Below are 20,216 nucleotides of genomic sequence, written 5' to 3' on the forward strand. Positions count from 1 at the left end.
CGGGTGATCGAACTCGGTACCTTTCGGGTACGACGCAAAGACCGTACCACTCCGCCACGCCGAGGGTCATTTCCATCGATCAGTACTCGACATTTGAAGGACGAGCTTTCTGGCCAAAATTTTTAAATACCTGTTTTTTCCAAAGCGTGCAATAGTTAAGTAGTTAAAGTAGTCTCATTTGGCATGCAAAGTTATTTGGTTGTCATCAATAATGAATGATGGATAGGGTGGGGACGCTGCAATCAACCAAATGTATTGGAAACGTTTCTCGAGTAACATTTCATTTAACGTTTATCATGCACTTTAACGTTAACCATAATGTTGTTGTTATCGCAGGTGAGAGAGGGGCTGTATAGTTTGTTTTCTCTCTCTCTCTCTCTCTCTCTCTCTCTCTCTCTCTCTCTCTCTCTCTCTCTCTCTCTCTCTCTCTCTCTCTCTTCCTTCTTTACTATTAACATCACATCACCATAATCATTATTATCATTATCATTATTACTATTATTATTATTACTATTATTATCATTATATATTATTATTATTATTATTATTATTATTATTATTATTATTATTATTATTATTATTATTATATTAGGAGTAGAAGTATTATAATAATAATAATAATAATAATAATAATAATAATAATAATAATAATAATAATAATAATTATTATTATTATTATTATTATATTATTATTATTATTATTATTATTATTATTATTATTATCATTATTATAATTATTATTACTATTATTATTATTATTATTATTATTATTATTATTATTATTATTATTTATTATTATTATTATTGTTATTATTATATCATCATCATCATCATCATCATCATCATCATCATCATCATCATCATCATTATCATTATTATTACGTTAGAGTTGGCAATGCACTCATTAGTATTTCAACTTACGTAAGACCAGAAATTCTACAAATCATTTTTAGCATGTTTCCATGACTTTTCATCATAACCGTAGATTTTCTCTATATTTTTACAGATGAAATATGAATGAAAACTGGAGATTTGGCCTGTTTGAGGATTAAACGAAACATGATAGGCCTAAAGGTGAATGATAATTATATCTATGGCAGTGTGAACTGCGGAAATGCGCCATATAACTGCCAAAATCATTTCTTTACGGAGCGCGTTGAATCATTCACAAAATACAAATCATATGAATCGTAATGCTTGACGCGACAACCGTCTTGGAGAATTCCAGACTCAACTTAACTAAGGCATCGTCCACACAGCTTTTATTATCGACCACTGCATCGTTCACAACATCATCATTATCATCATCATCGTCGTCGTCGTCATCATCATCTGGAATATCGGAGACAGTTTACATCATCGCTATAACCCAGTGGGCCATCACAATTCTGGTTGGTTCAGTAGGCAACGTCTTACTGTGTCTCACATTAAGTTTCAAGTCCAATCTTCGCACGGCCATGAACACGTACGTGCTAGGAGTTGGTCTGCTGGATCTTCTGACGTGCCTGGGATTGCTGCCTCTGAGGATTGCAGTGGAGGTTACATCCAGAAATGGAAGAGGTGGGTTATCAAGGTCTTGATTGTTGTCAGAGCCTCTTCTTATTCCTCATCCTCCTCCTACTCCCTCTCCTACTCCTCCTCCTCCTCCTCCTCCTCCTTCTCCTCATCCTCCTCCTCCTCATCCTCCTTCTCCTCATCCTCCTCCTCCTCTCCTCCTTCTCCTCATCCTCCTCCTCATCCTCCTACTCCTCCTCCTCCCCCTACTCCTCCTCCTCCTCCTCCTCCTCCTCCTCCTCTTCCTCCTCCTCATCCTCCTCCTCCTCATCCTCCTCCTACTCCTCCTTCTTCTTCTACTTTTTCTTCTTCTTTTGCTTTCTTATTCGTCTTCGTAGTCATCATCATCATCATCATCATCATCATCATCATCATCATCATCATCATCATCATCACCATCATCATCATCACTATCATCATCATTATTATCATTATCTATTACTCCAGATTTATTATCATCAGATGTCAAGGATTTCGAATTCTTCCTTCGGGTATTTACAGATGTCGGTAGACTGTTATTCATGCAGGCCCTAACGTTTGAAAGGTTCGTTCTTAATTAAAAGTATAGATAGTATGCACTTGGCTAAGAATCTCACAACATCGCCATCCGGAAGTATAACCAACCAACACACAAAAATATGTGTAACAATGAACTTTTATAGTCTGGATAATACAGTAAAGTGTGAATTACTCATAAACGTGAATGGCAAAAAACAATAACAAGTACCTGAATGACGTCAACTTCATTCTCCATGGGCCGGAAGGCTCTACAGGATCAGGGAAAGTAACTGTTGTTGCCCTAACGGACAGTGACGATTGCATAACGAATTTGGGGGGAATGCACTTTATAAATAAATGCCAACATGACTTAGGGAGCAGGGTGGCTCAGCGGTTCGGTCTTTGCTTCCTACCCGAAAGGTATCGAGTTCGATCACCCGCCGCTGCACTCTGTGGCCTTGAGCAAGTCACCTCACCTTAGCTCAATTTGCGGCGCTGCACTGCGGCTGACGCCTGGGTTATTCCAGTATTCCCTTGGAATAGACCCTAGAGACAAATGTCCCCTATGGGATGAATAAAGGGAATTTTATTTATTTTATTTTATTTCAATCTCGTATATCGTCCGCTTCCTCCCCCTTAGTGAATACTGCGCTATATAAATGCTTTATTTTTTTTTTAAAATTTTAAGACGAGGTCATTGACCCCGGAAATTGTTTGCATTTACTTCAAACCAGTATTGGAAATCGTTACCATTAGCCAACAAATTATGGTCCATGCAAAACTAAACAGACCTCTCTATCCGTTCCAAGGTTATAATATCTCAATCACCAATTAGCTGTTTTAATGCGTCACGGGCGATTCTGTTTGAAATGGGATGAGTACGTAATAATACTACTATGTTTGATTGATTAAGCTATTGATGTTCTTGGGGGGGGGGGGGTGTATGTGTGCAGGTCTGATTACCCAAACGCAATTAATTATGGGTTTGATTTAACGTTGTGTGTAATGTACAATGTTTTTGCGTTGGTTTGAGAGTATAATTTCTATTAGCCTATAACAATGAGGCCATATGTGACCCTCCGCCTCAAAACGGTATTAAGTCGGGATGATCAAAGTGCTGAAAATAGAATCTATGACCAAAAACATCAGACTTGGGTTGAGTCCCTGTATGTATTATTGAAGAAAAATTATAGAATGTTAAACTACTTGACCAGTGAAGCTTAGAATTGACCATTCAACATCTGGTTAATCCCGACATAATACCGTTTTGAGACGATGGGTCACATATAACTATTTATTTATTTATTTTATTATTTTTGTTTTCATATTATTTTAGCATAAAATGACAACCTCCTATAAGTGTAAAGCCGACGTGTACATATATGCAGTTCCGACGTCCGAACGCATTTATGGGCCTAGGTTAACAATGTTGTAATGGACAATATTTTGCGTCTTTAAAATTTTTTTTTAGATTTCCACTACAAAAATGAACCCATAAGAAAATTGGGTTATCATCCCTCCAAATAAGTGCACGTCGGGTAATGCGTTTGTCACAATAGGTTTCAATATACTGGATAGAACTTTTTTAAATGTCACGTGATTAGAATGTATAGATAGTTCGAAGATGACGTCACTCAGGCCTTTGTTATTGTTTTTGCCATCCGCGTTTGTGAGTTGTTCTCACTAAACTGTATTAACCAGACTATAAAAGTTCATGGTTACACAGAGTTTGTGTGTACGTCCGTTATACTTCCGGATGGCAATGTTGTGAACTCCTTGGCCAAGCGCATTCTATCTATACAAGTCAAAACCTGATCAGATTTATAATGTTTTTCTCCTCTGGATACACTTTTATGCTCGTCGGAGAAGTATTTCATAAGGGCGTCCGCCATCGTTCCGATAGTTTAGAACCAGTTACTAAGTTACTATGCGTCATTACGAGGGAAGTGACGTCACGACTGTTGAAGCCTATTTCAAGGATTATTTAGACTAGATGTAAATAATATTACTAAAGGCTTCATGATTTCTACGCGTGAATGAAAATCACACATCACACAACCCATGCTAACAACAAGCTACAAGGCTTGGGTGACAGTCCCGTGTGTTTCCGTCCTTGTAATTATTATTTTATTGGGACCAAATGCATTTCCCGAATAACTCACTTTGCAATGAATGTCATCTTTTTTTTTTCATTCCTTGAGGTGCTGTTTTGTTTTTGGGTTTTTTAAAAACTTTTTAAAAATAGCGCAATATCCACTAAACGTGCTCAAAGCGGTTTACAAGGGGTCCCTGGCCAACGAGAGCAACATTTAACATTTAGGACGGGACATGACGCCTGTTAGGCTATATTACATTTTTTTCGGACAGAGACAACGCTGTTAACGGCCAGGTATTGATTTTACACCTGATTAAGATGAGAGGATGTGAGTAGTAAAGAGCCTTCTCCAAGAACTCAGCTATGCGCCGAGCGAGGCTCGAACCCAGGACCCAAATATACAAATTTATCGAATGGGCTGAATTAGTCAGCAAATAACGTTTATTCTCTTCTTTGTGTTTTCTAAGGTATCAAGCCATTGCCAACCCATTTGCAGTGACCAAAAACCAAGCCAGAAAAAGGGCCAAAATCGTGATTTTGGTTCTAAGCCTTCTGTCATTGCTAGTAGCTTGTTTGGCTATGAGGTAGGTATAATTGGATTCAATAGCCTGATGTCACGTCGGCCAGCAACGGCGGCCATCGTGGTTCTAAACTAAAGAAAATCTGTACTTTTTATTCTTCATGCTGCTTAGAACGTGTCATATGTCTTGTGATCAGAATGTGTAAAAGTCAAAACACGATCAGATTTATAATGTTTTCTTTTCCTCTGGATACGCTTTTATGCTCGTCGGAGAAGTATTTCATAAGGGTGTCCGCCATTGTTCCGATTGTTTAGAGTCAGTTACTAAGTTACCATATGTCATTACGAGGGAAGTGACGTGACGACTGTAGAAGAGCATTACAATGAGAAATGGAAGTAAAAGTAGTGCGGCTATGTGGTCTTGTGGTGTGACACTCACTTTCTGATCGAAATGTCCTAGATTCGAACTTCGCTCGGCTCATAGTTGAGTCCTTGGTAAAAGGCTCTTTACTCACATTCTCTCACGATACTCAAGTGTAAAATGAGTACCTGGCCGTTAACAGCGTTGTCTCTGTCGGAAAAAATGTAATATCGCCAAACAGGCGTCATGTATCGTTCTATATGTTTCATGTTGCTGTTGGTCAGGGAACCCTTGTAAAGCGCTTTGAGCATGTTTAGTGGATATTGCGCTATATAAATGCTTTAGTTTTTTTAAAAAGAACTTTGTATAAGTAGTCTCTCAGAGTCATTAGGTCCATGAAACTAGAGTTAATACTCAATTTATATAGAGTAAAATAACATTTGCATGCTATCTTTTTGAAAGGACGTTACTCTATCACAAGGTACTTTCCACCAGATATAACAGACCCAGCTACCCAATCCAATCACTGCAGGATGAACAGGGAGGTCAGAAAAAAATATCGACTTAACCCATGATCAATCTTACTTCTTTTGCGACTCTCTCTCTCTCTCTCTCTCTCTCTCTCTCTCTCTCTCTCTCTCTCTCTCTTTCTCTCATTCTCTCCTTCTCTTGCATACATACACACATACACACACACACGCGCACACATTTTTTACCTATAATGTTTTAACTATAACGCCAATGTAATGTAACATATTTCCTATTCTTATTTACCTAAATAAGGCCAAGGACCGAAACGACATTTACTTTGTGTTGTATCTTTTATAAAAGTCATTTTTACTCCCTGTATTTTACTATACATTTTATTTTTCTTCCGCTTATCCCACAATCTCCAAACCAGGGGAAAGAGAGAAAGAATGATAAATAGATAAAAAGCAACTCGATTTCTCTCTATTAATCTCTGTGTCTCCCTCTTTCACACACACACACACACACACACACACACACACACACACAAGATCATGTGAGTTTTTAATCTTTTCATTTTATTTTTCAGCAAAAATAATAATTATATATTTTTTTTAATAAAATAAAATTCTCTTTATTCATCTCATTGGGGAAATTTGTCTCTATGGTCTATTCTATGGGAAGACTGGAATAATAGGCGTCCGTCGCAGTGCAGCGCCTCAAATTGAGCTAGGGCGAGGTCGGTGAGTTGGTCAAGGCCACACACAGCGCAGCGGCGGGTGATCGAACTCGGCACCTTTCGGGTACGAAGAATTGCTCAAGGACACGCAGAGCAGCGGCGGGTGATCGAACTCGGTACCTTTCGGGTACGAAGACTTGCTCAAGGACACACAACGCAGCGGCGGGTGATCGAACTCGGCACCTTTCAGGTACGAGGCAAAGACCGTACCGCTGAGCCAAGCTGCCCCTTCGTGTACTCTTGAGTTAGTTTTTAATTTGTCCTGAAATGGAGCCGGGATGATCATGCCGTGTTTATCTTATCGATTGAGTTAATGGAAGGGGTTTTGTTAGGCAGACATTTTTCTTCCTCTTTTTTTTTTCTCTCTATTTTTTTTCTTTTTCTTTTTTTTTTCTTTCTTTCTTTTTCCTTTCATTCCTTATTTCTTTCTTTCTTTCTTTCTTTCTTTCTTTCTTTCTTTCTTTCTTTCTTTCTGTCTGTCTTTCTTCTTCTTCTTCTTCTTCTTCTTCTTCTTCTTCTTCTTCTTCTTCTTCTTCTTCTTCTTCTTCTTCTTCTTCTTCTACTACTACTACTACTACTACTACTACTATACTACTACTACTTACACTACTACTACTACTATACTACTACTACTATACTACTACTACTACTACTACTACTACTACTACTACTAACTACTACTACTACTACTACTATACTACTACTACATACTACTACTACTATACTACTACTACTACTACTACTACTACTACTACTACTACTAACTACTACTACTACTACTACTACTACTACTACTACTACTACTACTACTAACTACTACTACTTACTCATACTATTACTACTACTACTACTACTACTACTACTACTACTACTACTACTACTACTACTTCTACTTCTATACATATATAATAAACAATTATTTCATTATCATATCTATCATCTTATTATTAATTATTATATTATTATTATTATATATTATTATTATTATTATTATTATTATTTATTATTATTATTATATATCATTATTATTATTATTATTATTATTATTATTATTATTATTATTCATTATTATTATTATTATTATTATTATATATTATTATTATTATCATTATTATTATTTTATTTTCATCATCACCACCACTATCATCATCATTCTTTAGGTTCATTCTTTTTGATATTTTGAGCCAAATATGATCTGATTACTCTAATTCGATTATTGCTTTATTATTTTAGTTATAATTATAATTTACTCAGAGAGATGCTCCGTGTATTGACCGATTGCCTAGAATAAACTATTTTCACTCAACATAATTTATCTCACGGTATTTCTATATATGGTAGCCTTGACGTCACAATAGTGTTGATTGATGAGGAAGAGAACACATTTATTTTGTATTTCTCTATTTGGAAAGTAGAATCAGAGATGTGTGCTCGTTACAAGAGTGATGAATAGTAGTTTTTGTTAAAATCAATAGAAGGTAAATAGAGCAACTCTTCAGCATACAGCTTTACAATTCAGAAATTTAGATTGTGTCGTTTCAATTTCAATGAAAAGATTGCTAGGTAGGGAGGGCATTATGGATAAAACAAATTTTATGTTTTATTAATTTTATGTTTGGGTTGGGGGTTGTTTTTGTTTTTTTTTTTTGTTGTTTTTTTTTTCTTTGAGGGGGGGGGGGGGGGAGGGGGGGGGGTTCTGGGTTGTTTTTTTTTTAGGTATTTGTGGTTTGGTCTTTTTTGTTGTTGTTGTTTGTTTGTTTTCTTTTGAGTACTGATTCTTTTTACCGTCATCCATGAATAGAATTCATTTTCATTCAATTTTCATCATTAATATTGAATTTTAGCATCAGGCTGATGATATGCGTCATTTATTCCCACTAAACCAATTTATTTACCTGTCTGATTAACCCAATACATATTATGATATCCTCCTGATTTAGTATAGTTACGCAATGTAGCAATGACTATCCCGCACAAATCTTTGGGCCTCTCTTTCGCTCGCTAAGAGCCCAAATTCGCGACAAAATATTGGACGAAGCCGTTCCGTACATGCTATTTTTAAAAATTAATTACGACGCTGATTATCTATGAATATAACTGAATGTTGGCACACAGTTAGAAAAGAGGTCATTTTATTATGTCAAGCGACAAAACTCGTACGATTACCAAAAGACCGTTAAAAATAGATTTTTACTCTTTGGAGTACAATATTTCTAAAACTACAAAGAGGAGAGATTTTGTCGCTCATAAGGTTATATAAACACATTTCCTCTATTTATATTTCAAATTTCATTCGATTATGATAGGTACTTTTCCCGTATTCTCACAAAACATCAACCCAATTTGCATTTCAATGAGTGAAAATATGGAGACGGCCATTTTGCTCCACCATCGCGCGACACGAAAATGACGTGAGCGAGGGAAGGCTGCCAGATGGCCAGACTTTAACCTGACCAAATTCGACTTCAAAAGTGGCTAAATAGAAAATAATATGGCTTTCAATATTAAGACTGGCCCACTTAAAATGAACTAAATTTTAGCAAACAGAAAATTGAATAGACTAGGATAAATGTCACTGAGACAAAAATAGATCAATAAAATTTAATAAAAGAAACAAAATTATATATTTGGCCACACACGTGGCCATCTGGCAACCTTGTTCGCGACGACGGATGGCACAAATCCTCGCGTGCCTTTTTTAAATTAACGTAGTGTTTCATTGTTATGTCATAGAGATAGTAGATTAACACATTCTCTCTCTCTCTCTCTCTCTCTCTCTCTCTCTCTCTCTCTCTCTCTCTCTCTCTCTCATATAAATACTAGAAATAACATAAGCCATGGTCTCACGGGACTGATTGATAATAATTTAGCAGGCATTTTTCTTGTCATTTGTATGGGTTGTAGACACAAGATTACACTTCGGAAAAGTTCCAAATGATCAATATTATGTATATTTTAAAATAAAATAAAAGTTGACCCTAGCCATACAGCTCTAAAACTATACAAGTTAGAACTTTTCTGTTGTCTTCATCATATTTTCTGATAATTTTGCCATAAATTTGCCAAGTTTTAATATGTAATTCCACGAGATACAGCCACAAACCAGAATAAAACGCAGAAAAAGCGTCCCATATTTTCCGTATTTTTTTCTCTTTGTGAGTCATCCAAATAAATGACATCTTTGAAACTGCATAACCTTTGTTATATATTAATGGATTTTCAAAATTCAAAAAGATTTTTACTCAGTGGAGATAGGGCATTGATTTAAGAGTAGTATTTCCTACAAAAATAGAAAACAAAGATTTTCATAGTCATCATTGCGTAACGATACTAAATCAAGCAGTGCTTGTTGAGTCCTTGAAAAAGTATTGCGTTGGTTTTTGAGAGGATTTCCAATATAACATAACGGGCCCATAATGATTCGGATTATCAGACCTGTATAATATAAGGACGTGTCAATCCTGCCATGATGCCGTTTTCAGGCGATTGGAAACAATGTTTCCGTTGTTGTTTATTTGTTTGTTTGATTGTTTGTTTGTTTGTTTGATTGTTTGTTTGTTTGTTTGTTTGTTTTTGTTGTTTTTTTTCTTTTCTTTTTTTTTTCTTTTTTTATTTTGTAATTGTTTTGTTTCGTTTGTTTGTTTTTTATTTGTCGTTTTTCTTTCTTTTTGTTTTTTTTTGGGGGGTTTTTTTCTTCGTTTTGTTTTGTTAAAATATATTTTGCTCTATAGAGTGCATGATACCACGTATTTCCAACCTGGCGACATGCCAATCTTTTAGGCTTTATTAAGATTAAAACGGAAAATGTAAACAACAACCCCGTAAGGTGAAATGGCGAATGTAAACAACATCCTCATTGAGTGAAATGGCGAATGTAAACAACAACATTCCCGTTGATTGAAATGGCGAGTGCAAACAACAACAACCCATTGAGTGAAATGGCAAATGTAAACAAAGCAACCCCATTGATGAAATGGCAATGTAAACAACAACCCATTGAGTGAAATGGACAAATGTAAAAACATCAAACAAAACCCATATGATACTTGAAATGGCGAATGTAAACAACAACCCCATTGAGTGAAATGGCGAAATGAAAAAACAACAACCCCATTGAGTGAAATGGTGAATGTAAATAACAACATTCCCGTTGATTGAAATGGCGAGTGCAAACAACGACAACCCCAATGAGTGAAATGGCAAATGTAAACAACAACAACCCCATCGAGTGAAATGGTGAATGTAAACAACAACATTCCCGTTGATTGAAATGGCGAGTGCAAACAACGACAACCCCAATGAGTGAAATGGCAAATGTAAACAACAGCAACCCCATTGAGTGAAATGAGAAATGGCGATTGTAAACAACAACAACAACATTGAGTGAAATGGCGAATGTAAACAACAACCTCATTGAGTGAAATGGCGAATGTAAACAACAACCCCATTGAGTGAAATGGCGAAATGAAACACCAACAACCCCATTGAGTGAAATGGCGAATGTAAACAACAGCAACCCCATTGAGTGAAATGGCGAATGTAAACAACAACATTCCCGTTGATTGAATTGGCGAGTGCAAACAACAACAACCCCATTGAGTGAAATGGCAAATGTAAACAACAGCAACCCCATTGAGTGAAATGGCAAATGTAAACAACAACAACCCCATTGGGTGAAATGGAGATTGTAAACAACAACAACAATAACACCATTGAGTGAAATGGCGAATGTAAACAATCCTATAGATGAATTGAAAAAACAAACAAATAAACAAACACACAACCCAATGTCGTAACCACGCTAACACCTACGTTTAAAATGAATCATAATTATTACAGTAGAACCTCATTATAACCGGTCCGAATATAACAGAGTTTGAGTTGTTTTCCTTGAAATTCGGCTAAAACAGACTCGGTTATTACCGGGGTTTTAGGCTCGTTCCACCATGCCTTTCAAAGTGGAGCGTTTATATAGCGCAGTATCCATTAAATGTGCTCAAAGCGCTTTACAAAGAGTCCCTGATCTCAGCAATACAAGACATCTAGAACGAGACATGACGCCTGTTAGGCGAAATTACATTTTTCTTCCGGACAGAGACAACGCTGTTAACGGCCAGGTACTCATTTTACACCTGAGTACGGTGTGAGAATGCTCGTCAGGACCTTCCGATCCGAAAGCGAGTGTCGTACCACTTGACCACATAGCAGCAGAAAGTTTGGGTCGTTTTCCTTGAAATTCGACTAACACAGACTCGGTTATAACTGGGATTTTAGGCTCGTTCCACAATGCCTGTCATAGCGGTGTTCCCCTGTAGTTTACGACTATAATAAGATGAAATGGGGTTGATGTTACTGAATTGGTTATTAGACGACGTAGAGTGGTATATACCAGACATTCATCATCATTATCGTCATCATCATCGTCATCATCATCATCATCATCATCATCATCATCATCATCATCATCATCATCATCATCATCATCATCTTCATAATAGTCATCATCATCATCATCATCATCATCATCATCATCATCATCATCATCATCATCATCACCACCACCACCACCATCACCACCACCATCATCATCATTATAATCATCATCATCATTATCATCATCATCATCATCATCATCATCATCATCATCATCATCATCATCATCATCATTATATTCCGAAAACATTAAAATACTCCACACTTAACCCAAAACACAGCCCATACTTCCTAAACACAAAATCGATACACAATCAATCAAACTTACTGAAAATTAAAAAAAAAGATGTCATGTGAAAAAAAAAATTAAGTATAAAATCCGTTTCCTGTTTCAAATTTGTTATGATTAAATGACATCACCGAGAGAATCAGACCCAATCAACAAATAAAGCCACTAGCGTTCGTGGCGCCGCATAGTCTGACAAAAAGCTGTTATATATTACAGTGAATGACAAAATAAGTCGGATGGTGAAAAGACTGGTAAAAAAGACTGAAAAAACTGGTATATTGCCAAGTTTAGTTAGAATTAGATCAATTTTTATCAAAAATGAGTTCTGGTCATAAATGATTAAATCAACCCTTTTTGTACATCTTCGGGATATCTAAATCAAAGCTTAATTTCACTTCTAAATAATTTTTTTTACAACTAGTCAAGTTGAAAAAGTATGAAATTTGAAAAATAAAACGTTGTTGGAGACCTTTCTCATACATCTGACCATAACTTCATGAAAAATCACCCGATTTACGTCAAATAAGATTAAAATGATCTGGGGAAGCATGTTCTTTCAGAAAATGCAAAAAAAATAAATAAATAAATAAATAAATAAATAAAAAATAAAAAATTGTGCGAATCCAAAATGTTCACCTTCCGACTGATTATGTCATGCACTGACTCTTAACCATCACCATTGTGCGAGTTATGCGGTCTTGTAGTAAGACACTTGAAACTTGAACTTGAGCTTTTATATAGCGCAATATCCACTAAACGTGCTCAAAGAGCTTTACAAGAAGTCCCTAGTGAAACAGCAACACTTAATATGTAGGACATGAAATTACGCCTTTAGGCGATTTTACATTCTTTATTTCGGATAGAGACAACGGCCAGGTACTCATTTTACACCTGAGTACGGTGAGAGAATGTGAGTAAAGAGCCTTTCCCAATGACACAACAACTATGCGCCGAGCGATGATCGAACCCAGGACCTTCCTATCAAAAAGCGAGTGTCATACCACAAGACCAAATAGCCGTAACTTATCTTAACCACTGTGCGGGCTATACGGTCTTGTGGTATGACACTTACCTTAGGATCGGAAGCTTCCAGGGTTCGAGTCCTGCCCGCTCTGAGCGGTGCATTGTTGAGTCCTTGAAAAAGTCTCTTTACTCTCATTCTCTTGCCGGACTCAGATAATGTAAAATAAGTACCTGGACGTGAACAGCGTTATTTCTGTTGAAAAAAAATGTAATCGATCTCTGTTCCCCTATAAAAGGTAATTAGCTACAGACTAGCGTCCTATTCACAGGGTAGCAAACAATAGCTATTGTCCATTCCACGCTATAGAAACCAGGATAAAAATCTCCGGCTTAATAAGCCTTAAAAGGTCTCTTCATTAGTGCAACTTATTGGCCCCGATTCAATACCGTTTTGAGACGCGGGGACCCATTTAAAGTTTAAAGAAGATAAAGTATCACCAATATTTTTTTAAAAAGTGTGTTCTGTCAATCATGGCGGAAGTCCCAGGTTTGAAAGTTTGTTTTTTTATAAGACGAGGGTTATTTAAATCGACCGATATTTGAAATTTGAAGGACGAGTTTTCTAGCCAAATTTTAAATATTATAGGGTTTTGTTTTTTTCCAGAATACTGCGGGTAACGGGTTAACTAACTAAGCCTGTTTCCAATGTAAACACCCACCATTATACCGGGTTACACAACGGGATGGATAGAGTCATTATCACTGACTGATCAGATTAACGTTGAACTCTAGATGCCTAATTGTTTAGTGAATTCATCCGCATTATCATTATCTCGATTACTTTGTGAACCAATTCATTTATTTAACCCTTTCTCGATTAATTAATTCATCCGTACTGTAAACCTAATTCATTTAACCCTTTCCCCATACTGTAAAACGAATTCATTTAACTCTTTTTCTATGAAACGAATTCATCCATACTGTAAAACCAATTCATTTAACTCTTTCTCGATTAATTCATCCGTACTAAAACATTATTCATTTAACTCTTTCTCGGCGAATTCATCCTTGCTGTAAAACCAATTCATTTAACTATTTCTCGATTAATTCATCTGTACTGTAAAACGAATTCATTTAACCCTTTCCCGATGAATTTATCCATACTGTAAAACCAAATAATCTCACCCTTTCTCGGTGAATTCATCCATACTGTAAAACGAATTCATTTAACCCTTTCTCGATGAATTCATCCATACTGTAAAACCAATTCATTTAACCCTTTCTAAGCAAATTCATCGGGATTATCTCGATTACTCTATGAAACCAATAATTGAAGGCTGGTTCGATTTTCCAAAACTCGTTCACGATTTTTTCTAATTTTCGAGATTTTCCATCCATGAGATAAATGGAAATGAATGTACATTTTATTTTCAGCATCACTTGGCACTAGATTGCCCTTAGATTTGTGTGAATTTGAAGTTTAAATGTGATAAAATGATAGACCGAAAGAGACGTTTTAGGGGAAATAATCCTCAATAAATGGAGGGGGGGGGGGGCTATGTGCGGCTATGTGGTCTTGTGGTATGACACTCGCTTTCGGATCGGAAGGTCCTGGGTTCGAGCCTCGCGCTCGGCGCGTGGTTGAGTCATTGGAAAAGGCTCTTTACTCACATTCTCTCACCGTACTCAGGTGTAAAATGAGTACATGGCCGTTAACAGCGTTGGCTTTGTCCGAAAAATTGTAATATCGCCTAACAAGCGTCATGTCCCGTCCTACATGTTAAATGTTGCTGTTGACCAGGGACCCCTTGTAAACGCTTTGAGCAGATTTAGTGGATATTGCGCTATATAAAGCTCAATTAAATAACGGAGTGAGGGAGTTTTGGAAAACCACTGATCAATTCAATTAACCCTTTCTCGGCGAATTCGTCCGCATTATCTCGATCACTCTGTGAAACTCTTCAATTCATTTAACCCTTTCCCGGAGAACTCATCCGTATTGTCTTGTTTTGATCACTCTGTTAGGTCGATTCATTTTAACTCCTCGACAAATTCATACGTACTGTAAAACCAATTCATTTTAACTCCACGACGAATTCATACATACTGTAAAACCAATTCATTTTAACTCCACGACGAATTCATACATACTGTAAAACCAATTCATTTTAACTCCACGACGAATTCATACATACTGTAAAACCAATTCATTTAAGTCTTTCTCGGCGAGACAATAGGAAAGAAAAGTCATGACGTCACATGTTTTACATTTCTGGTTCCAAAATCATTGGAAGTGTGTATGTAACCAGAACAAATAATGTATAGGTTGTATATTGAATCGGTATAACTATTTTCGTAGCAGGATGTATAGGCAGATTGTTAGGATTACGGGACGTAAAATAATAATAATAATAATAATAATAATAATAATAATAATAATAATAATAATAATAATAATAATAATAATAATAATAATAATATAATAATAATAATAATAATAATAATAATAAAATAATAATAATAATAATAATAATAATAATAATAATAATAATAATAATTATCATTATTATTATTATTATTATTATTACATATTATTATTATCATCATCATCATCATCATCATCATCATCATCATCATCATCATCATCATCATTATGTAGTATTTCATTCATCCTGTTTTGTTGATAAAGCGGAAACCTGAAACGTCAATTTTATCTGTTTTATCTGTATTCGTATATTAAATTGAAGCTTACATTCAATTCCACATTGTTATTTATTGACCTGCATACTATATGTACACGTCATATAAGAGAAATAGAAAAAAAAAAACCTGGTCATAAATTACACCAGTGACATCCCTTGAATAATAAATACAATGGTCCGCTGTTATCAAGTCGTCGCCGTTCATGCATCATCAATCAATCAACATTACTCCTTGATTATCGAATAATATTGAGTCCACACATAATATTTACTTAAAGGGTTTCTATAGTCTGCTAGATAGCGACTAAAAAATACCCAGCGATAAAATTTTAATTTTCTTTGAGTATAAATCAACGATTCTGGACAATGATCGATCAATAACCGAAATAGATTAAATTAAATTATATTTAAGCACTGGTCTCAATATTTAATAGTCGTGACGTCGACAAACAGGCTTTATCAACAAAAATTAATTTTCCTGACACGAAGGTAAACATTAATTTATCTTTTTTTTTCTTTATCTTTGTCTTCAACGAACATAAAGAAAAATTAATGATTGGGATGAATGGAATATTAAGCTTTTGAGATTTTTATATAGCGCAATAATACCCACTAAAAGTGCTCAAAGCGCTTTACAGGGTGTCCCTGGCCAACAGCAACACTTTAACAATTATTAGGACGGGACATGACGCGAAGTCCCAGGTTTGAGAGATTTTAGCCAAGATTAGGGTCATTTAAATCGATCGATATTAAAAGGACGTGTTTTTCTGGCCAAATGTTTAAATATGTTTTTTTTTCCAGAGTACGGCTGTACTAACGGACGTGCTCAAAGCACTTTACGATGAAGTGGCGTGTGTAACATTTCATATGCGATTATAGAATAGAACGATAATCGAGTTCTCTAAACGTCTTCCCACTCAAGGGATTTTCACAACTTTTTTGGTTCCAGATTGGCATTGTGTTTATTTCTTATTTTGCTGGAAAACGCTCTTTCTAAAACCTGATGTTCTACAATTATTTATTTAAAGTATATCGATTTAATAATATACGTTGATCTGGATTTTTAGTCATGTATTTATGTTTTTATTGTTTGTTATTTTATTTTTTTTGTTGTTGTTGTTGTTGGCTGAAGAATGGTTTTGAGCCCAAAACATTCCGTGCTTGCTATTTTGCTCTTTTTTTTAAAGCTGTTATATTAATTGTCGTTTTAAATAAATATAACATATACTATTTTTATAAATGCGGATTTATGTTTCATAGTTTCGGTACCATTATATTATATTCTTCTAAAGACTAAAGACAAAATACCACTTTAAGCTTTTGTAATAACATGGTTCATTGTTGACTCAATTATTAGTCAGCATTAAAGTCACCCCGAAAAATATACTATTGTTTCAGGCAGTAGTCATACAAAGATTTAGAACTAACGTCACATAATATTATGGTAATAATATATTATTCACGCTCTTCTTATCAATCTCATCTCCAGCTTTCTCTGTGACTCCTCTCTTCAAAATCATTGTGGTGCCATGACAATGATGAAAACGTCGACGACAGGTGAAGAAGAAGAAAAATCAGTCGCAACTTCTAAGGAATCTCTTCACAACTATAATAATTCAACATCTCCCTCCGTAGCAAGCACAACGCTCAACCATCTCAATAATAGTGATTGGGGTCTTGTGGAGACGTACATAGAGCTACCCCTAACCCTCATCACTGTCATCATCATTTTCTCTTGCTACTCATTCATTCTCACCATTTCAAAACAACAAAAGAAAAAAGTAACGACCAACACCAACGCGAACAGCACCTCTAACGTGAACGTCGACCAGAGAGTTAAGAAAAATCAAGTTTCCCCTGCACCCACCGTCAGGGACAATATTCAACCGCAGCAGCCATCGATGATTTCAACCACAGCCATTAAAAACGACGATAAGACAACGAGGGAAAACACAACATCTGAGTTATTTTTAGACACAACTGAGTCGCTGTCGTTTAAAAATGATAAAACGTCTTCAAATTCGTCAGAAAGTTCTAACAAATCAACAAAGGACAAACAAGTATTTCTATCATTGATTGAGCTTAGAAAACCGAACAGTGATGCGTGTTACTGTAGGAAATATTCACTTCCAGAGAGTGGGGCCCAAAATATTTACAAAGAAAATAGCATCTACGATTTTCAAATAAACCTGAGAAACGAATCTAAGAACGATAATGACAAACATTTACAAGCTTTAGACTTACTTAGCATCACATCCAGAAATCTAAAGACACCTCCAGTCATTGGTGAGAAAGACATATCCAGTGCCTCGATGAAAAGTGGCGTAGACAATCCAGCGTTTGAGGCAGAAAAAAGGAACAGTCCTAACCGTACGCCGCATAAAAATGACGATAGCAATAAGGCGTTAATAGTCATAGAGGTGTCCAATTCAGAACTTGATAAAAAGGACAACTTGAGCATAAACACTAATAATGGAAAGGATTCCATATCTCCTGCAGCAACCGAAGCGAAAAATGCCCCGACTCCAAAAACCCCAGTCCACAGTAACGATGGGTTAAAATCCAGTCGCGTGGATGTGTACGACATAGACGGAACAAAACGCACAGAAAAGGTCACAGCCACATCCGCCATCAATGGCGGCCAAACATTAGACGGTGCAGTGTGTCTTATGACAAACAAGAACAGACTTCTAGGACGGAGGCGGATAGAACTCAAAGCTGCATTAAAAGTGGGATTCCTTTTCTGCTGCTTCGTGTTGTTTTGGATGCCTCTTCCTGTGTCTGTAACCATTATGAGAAGCCTGATGTCTCCCGAAAGGCACAGTGAATTCATCAACGTCACGGCGATTGTATCCAGTTTGGCCACTTCAACTGCTGCGATTGACGCCATTGTGTACGGGCTTTTCAACCAACACATTGTCGACGGGATGGTCAGCTTGAGTAAGACACTGAGAAGACGTCTGACCTCAGCCTTGTCTCGATGGTTATAAATAATCCACATATATTTATATATATATATATATATATATATATATATATATATATATATATATATATCATAAGGACGATCTGAAAGAGTTTTTATATAGCGCAATATCCACGAAACTTGACCAACAGCAACACGTAACATGTAGAATGAGACATGACGCCTGTTAGGCGATATTACATTTTTTTTAGATAGAGACAACGTTGTTGTCGACCAGGTACTCATTTTACACTTGAGTACAGTGAGAGGATGTGAGTAAAGAGCCTTTTCCAAGGACTCGACTATGCGCCGAGCAATGCTTGAACCCAGGACCTTCCGTTCCGAAAGTGAATGTCTTACCAGAAGACCACGTTTTTTGTTTGGTTTTTTTTTGTTTTTTGTTTTGTTTTTTTCATAATACAGTATTACGCACGTTTTTCTCAATAATCTTTTTTTTAACTCAACCCAATTCTAATATTTTGCTAGATATCAAATTCAGAACTTCAAACCCATCCAGACGTAATACCGTTTTGAGGCTTTGGTCACAATTATATCAGAATTCACCCATGATATTTTTTTACATTATTGTCTAAAGCATACTCGTCATTAAGTTATCGATAAGCAAGGCTGTCGGTATAGCCGGATTTGATATATCGAGGTTTTGTTGTGTAAACATCGATAAGCAAGGCTGTCGGTATAGCCGGAGTTGATATATCGAGGTTTTGTTGTGTAAACAAATCGAGGTAACACAAAAACGGTTGTTGTTTTTTTGTGATTTGCGGCTTAAATAGTTGGAACTTCTTAAACCTGAGACGTTGATGAGGATGGGAAGAAGGATGAGGAGGGGAGGAGGAGGAGGAGTAGGAGGAGGAGGAGGAGGGGAAGAAGGATGAGGAGGAGCTGGAGAAGGATGAGGAGGGGGAGGAGGAGGGGAAGAAGGATGAGGAGGAGTTGGAGAAGGAGGAGGAGGGGAGGAGGAGTAGGAGGAGGAGGAGGAGGAGGAGGAGGGGAAGAAGGATGAGGAGGGGGATGGAGAAGGATGAGGAGGGGGATGAGAATAGTATTGTTTGTTTTTGTGGTGATGATTGATGTAGAAAGAAAGACAAACTAAACATGACATATTATACAAATGTTAGTACGGCAGTACGAGTGTTCATTTTCTTTTACAACTTTTTATATATGAATAAACTTTCAAAAAGAGAAAGCAAAACAGAATGAATTTCTTTGATCAATTTTTATTTATTTACCTCGTTTAATTGAATATGGCCGACGTGTATATATTTGCAGATCTGACATCCAGACCCACTCATGGGCCTAGTTTAACATTGTTGTAATGGACAATATTTTGCGTCATTTCTTTTTATTTTATTTTGGAGATTTTCATTACAACAATGAGCCCATAAGGAATTGGGTTATCAGACCTGCAAATAAGTGCACGTCGCATATATGGCCTATTGATTCAAAACAGTGTAATGTCGGGGTGACTGAGAATTCGTTTTCTTGTCAAAATGACCAGAAATTGGATTAATTTTCTCTTACTTCAAGAAACTGTCGTTGACTGATAAAACACGTATTTAAAATTTTGGCCAGAAAACACGTCCTTCAAATATCAATCGATTTAAATGACCC

At 36.2% G+C, this 20,216-nt stretch overlaps 1 protein-coding gene across 1 annotated transcript; it reads left to right on the forward strand.

Annotated features, from left to right (window-relative positions):
- Positions 1-1,012: 1,012 nt before the first annotated feature.
- LOC144975868 (uncharacterized) lies at positions 1,013-18,612 on the forward strand. The gene is made up of 4 exons (XM_078920052.1): positions 1,013-1,560; positions 2,002-2,098; positions 4,615-4,731; positions 17,112-18,612. The coding sequence occupies exons 1-4, from the start codon at positions 1,194-1,196 to the stop codon at positions 18,610-18,612; spliced, it is 2,082 nt and encodes a 693-aa protein (XP_078776178.1). The 5' UTR covers positions 1,013-1,193.
- The last annotated feature ends 1,604 nt before the right edge of the window (positions 18,613-20,216 follow it).

This window comes from Berghia stephanieae, chromosome 6 (assembly GCF_034508935.2).
Source record: "Berghia stephanieae isolate SIO BIC M18660-M18661 chromosome 6, UCSD_Bste_1.3, whole genome shotgun sequence".
NCBI classification, from domain to species: domain Eukaryota; kingdom Metazoa; phylum Mollusca; class Gastropoda; order Nudibranchia; family Aeolidiidae; genus Berghia; species Berghia stephanieae.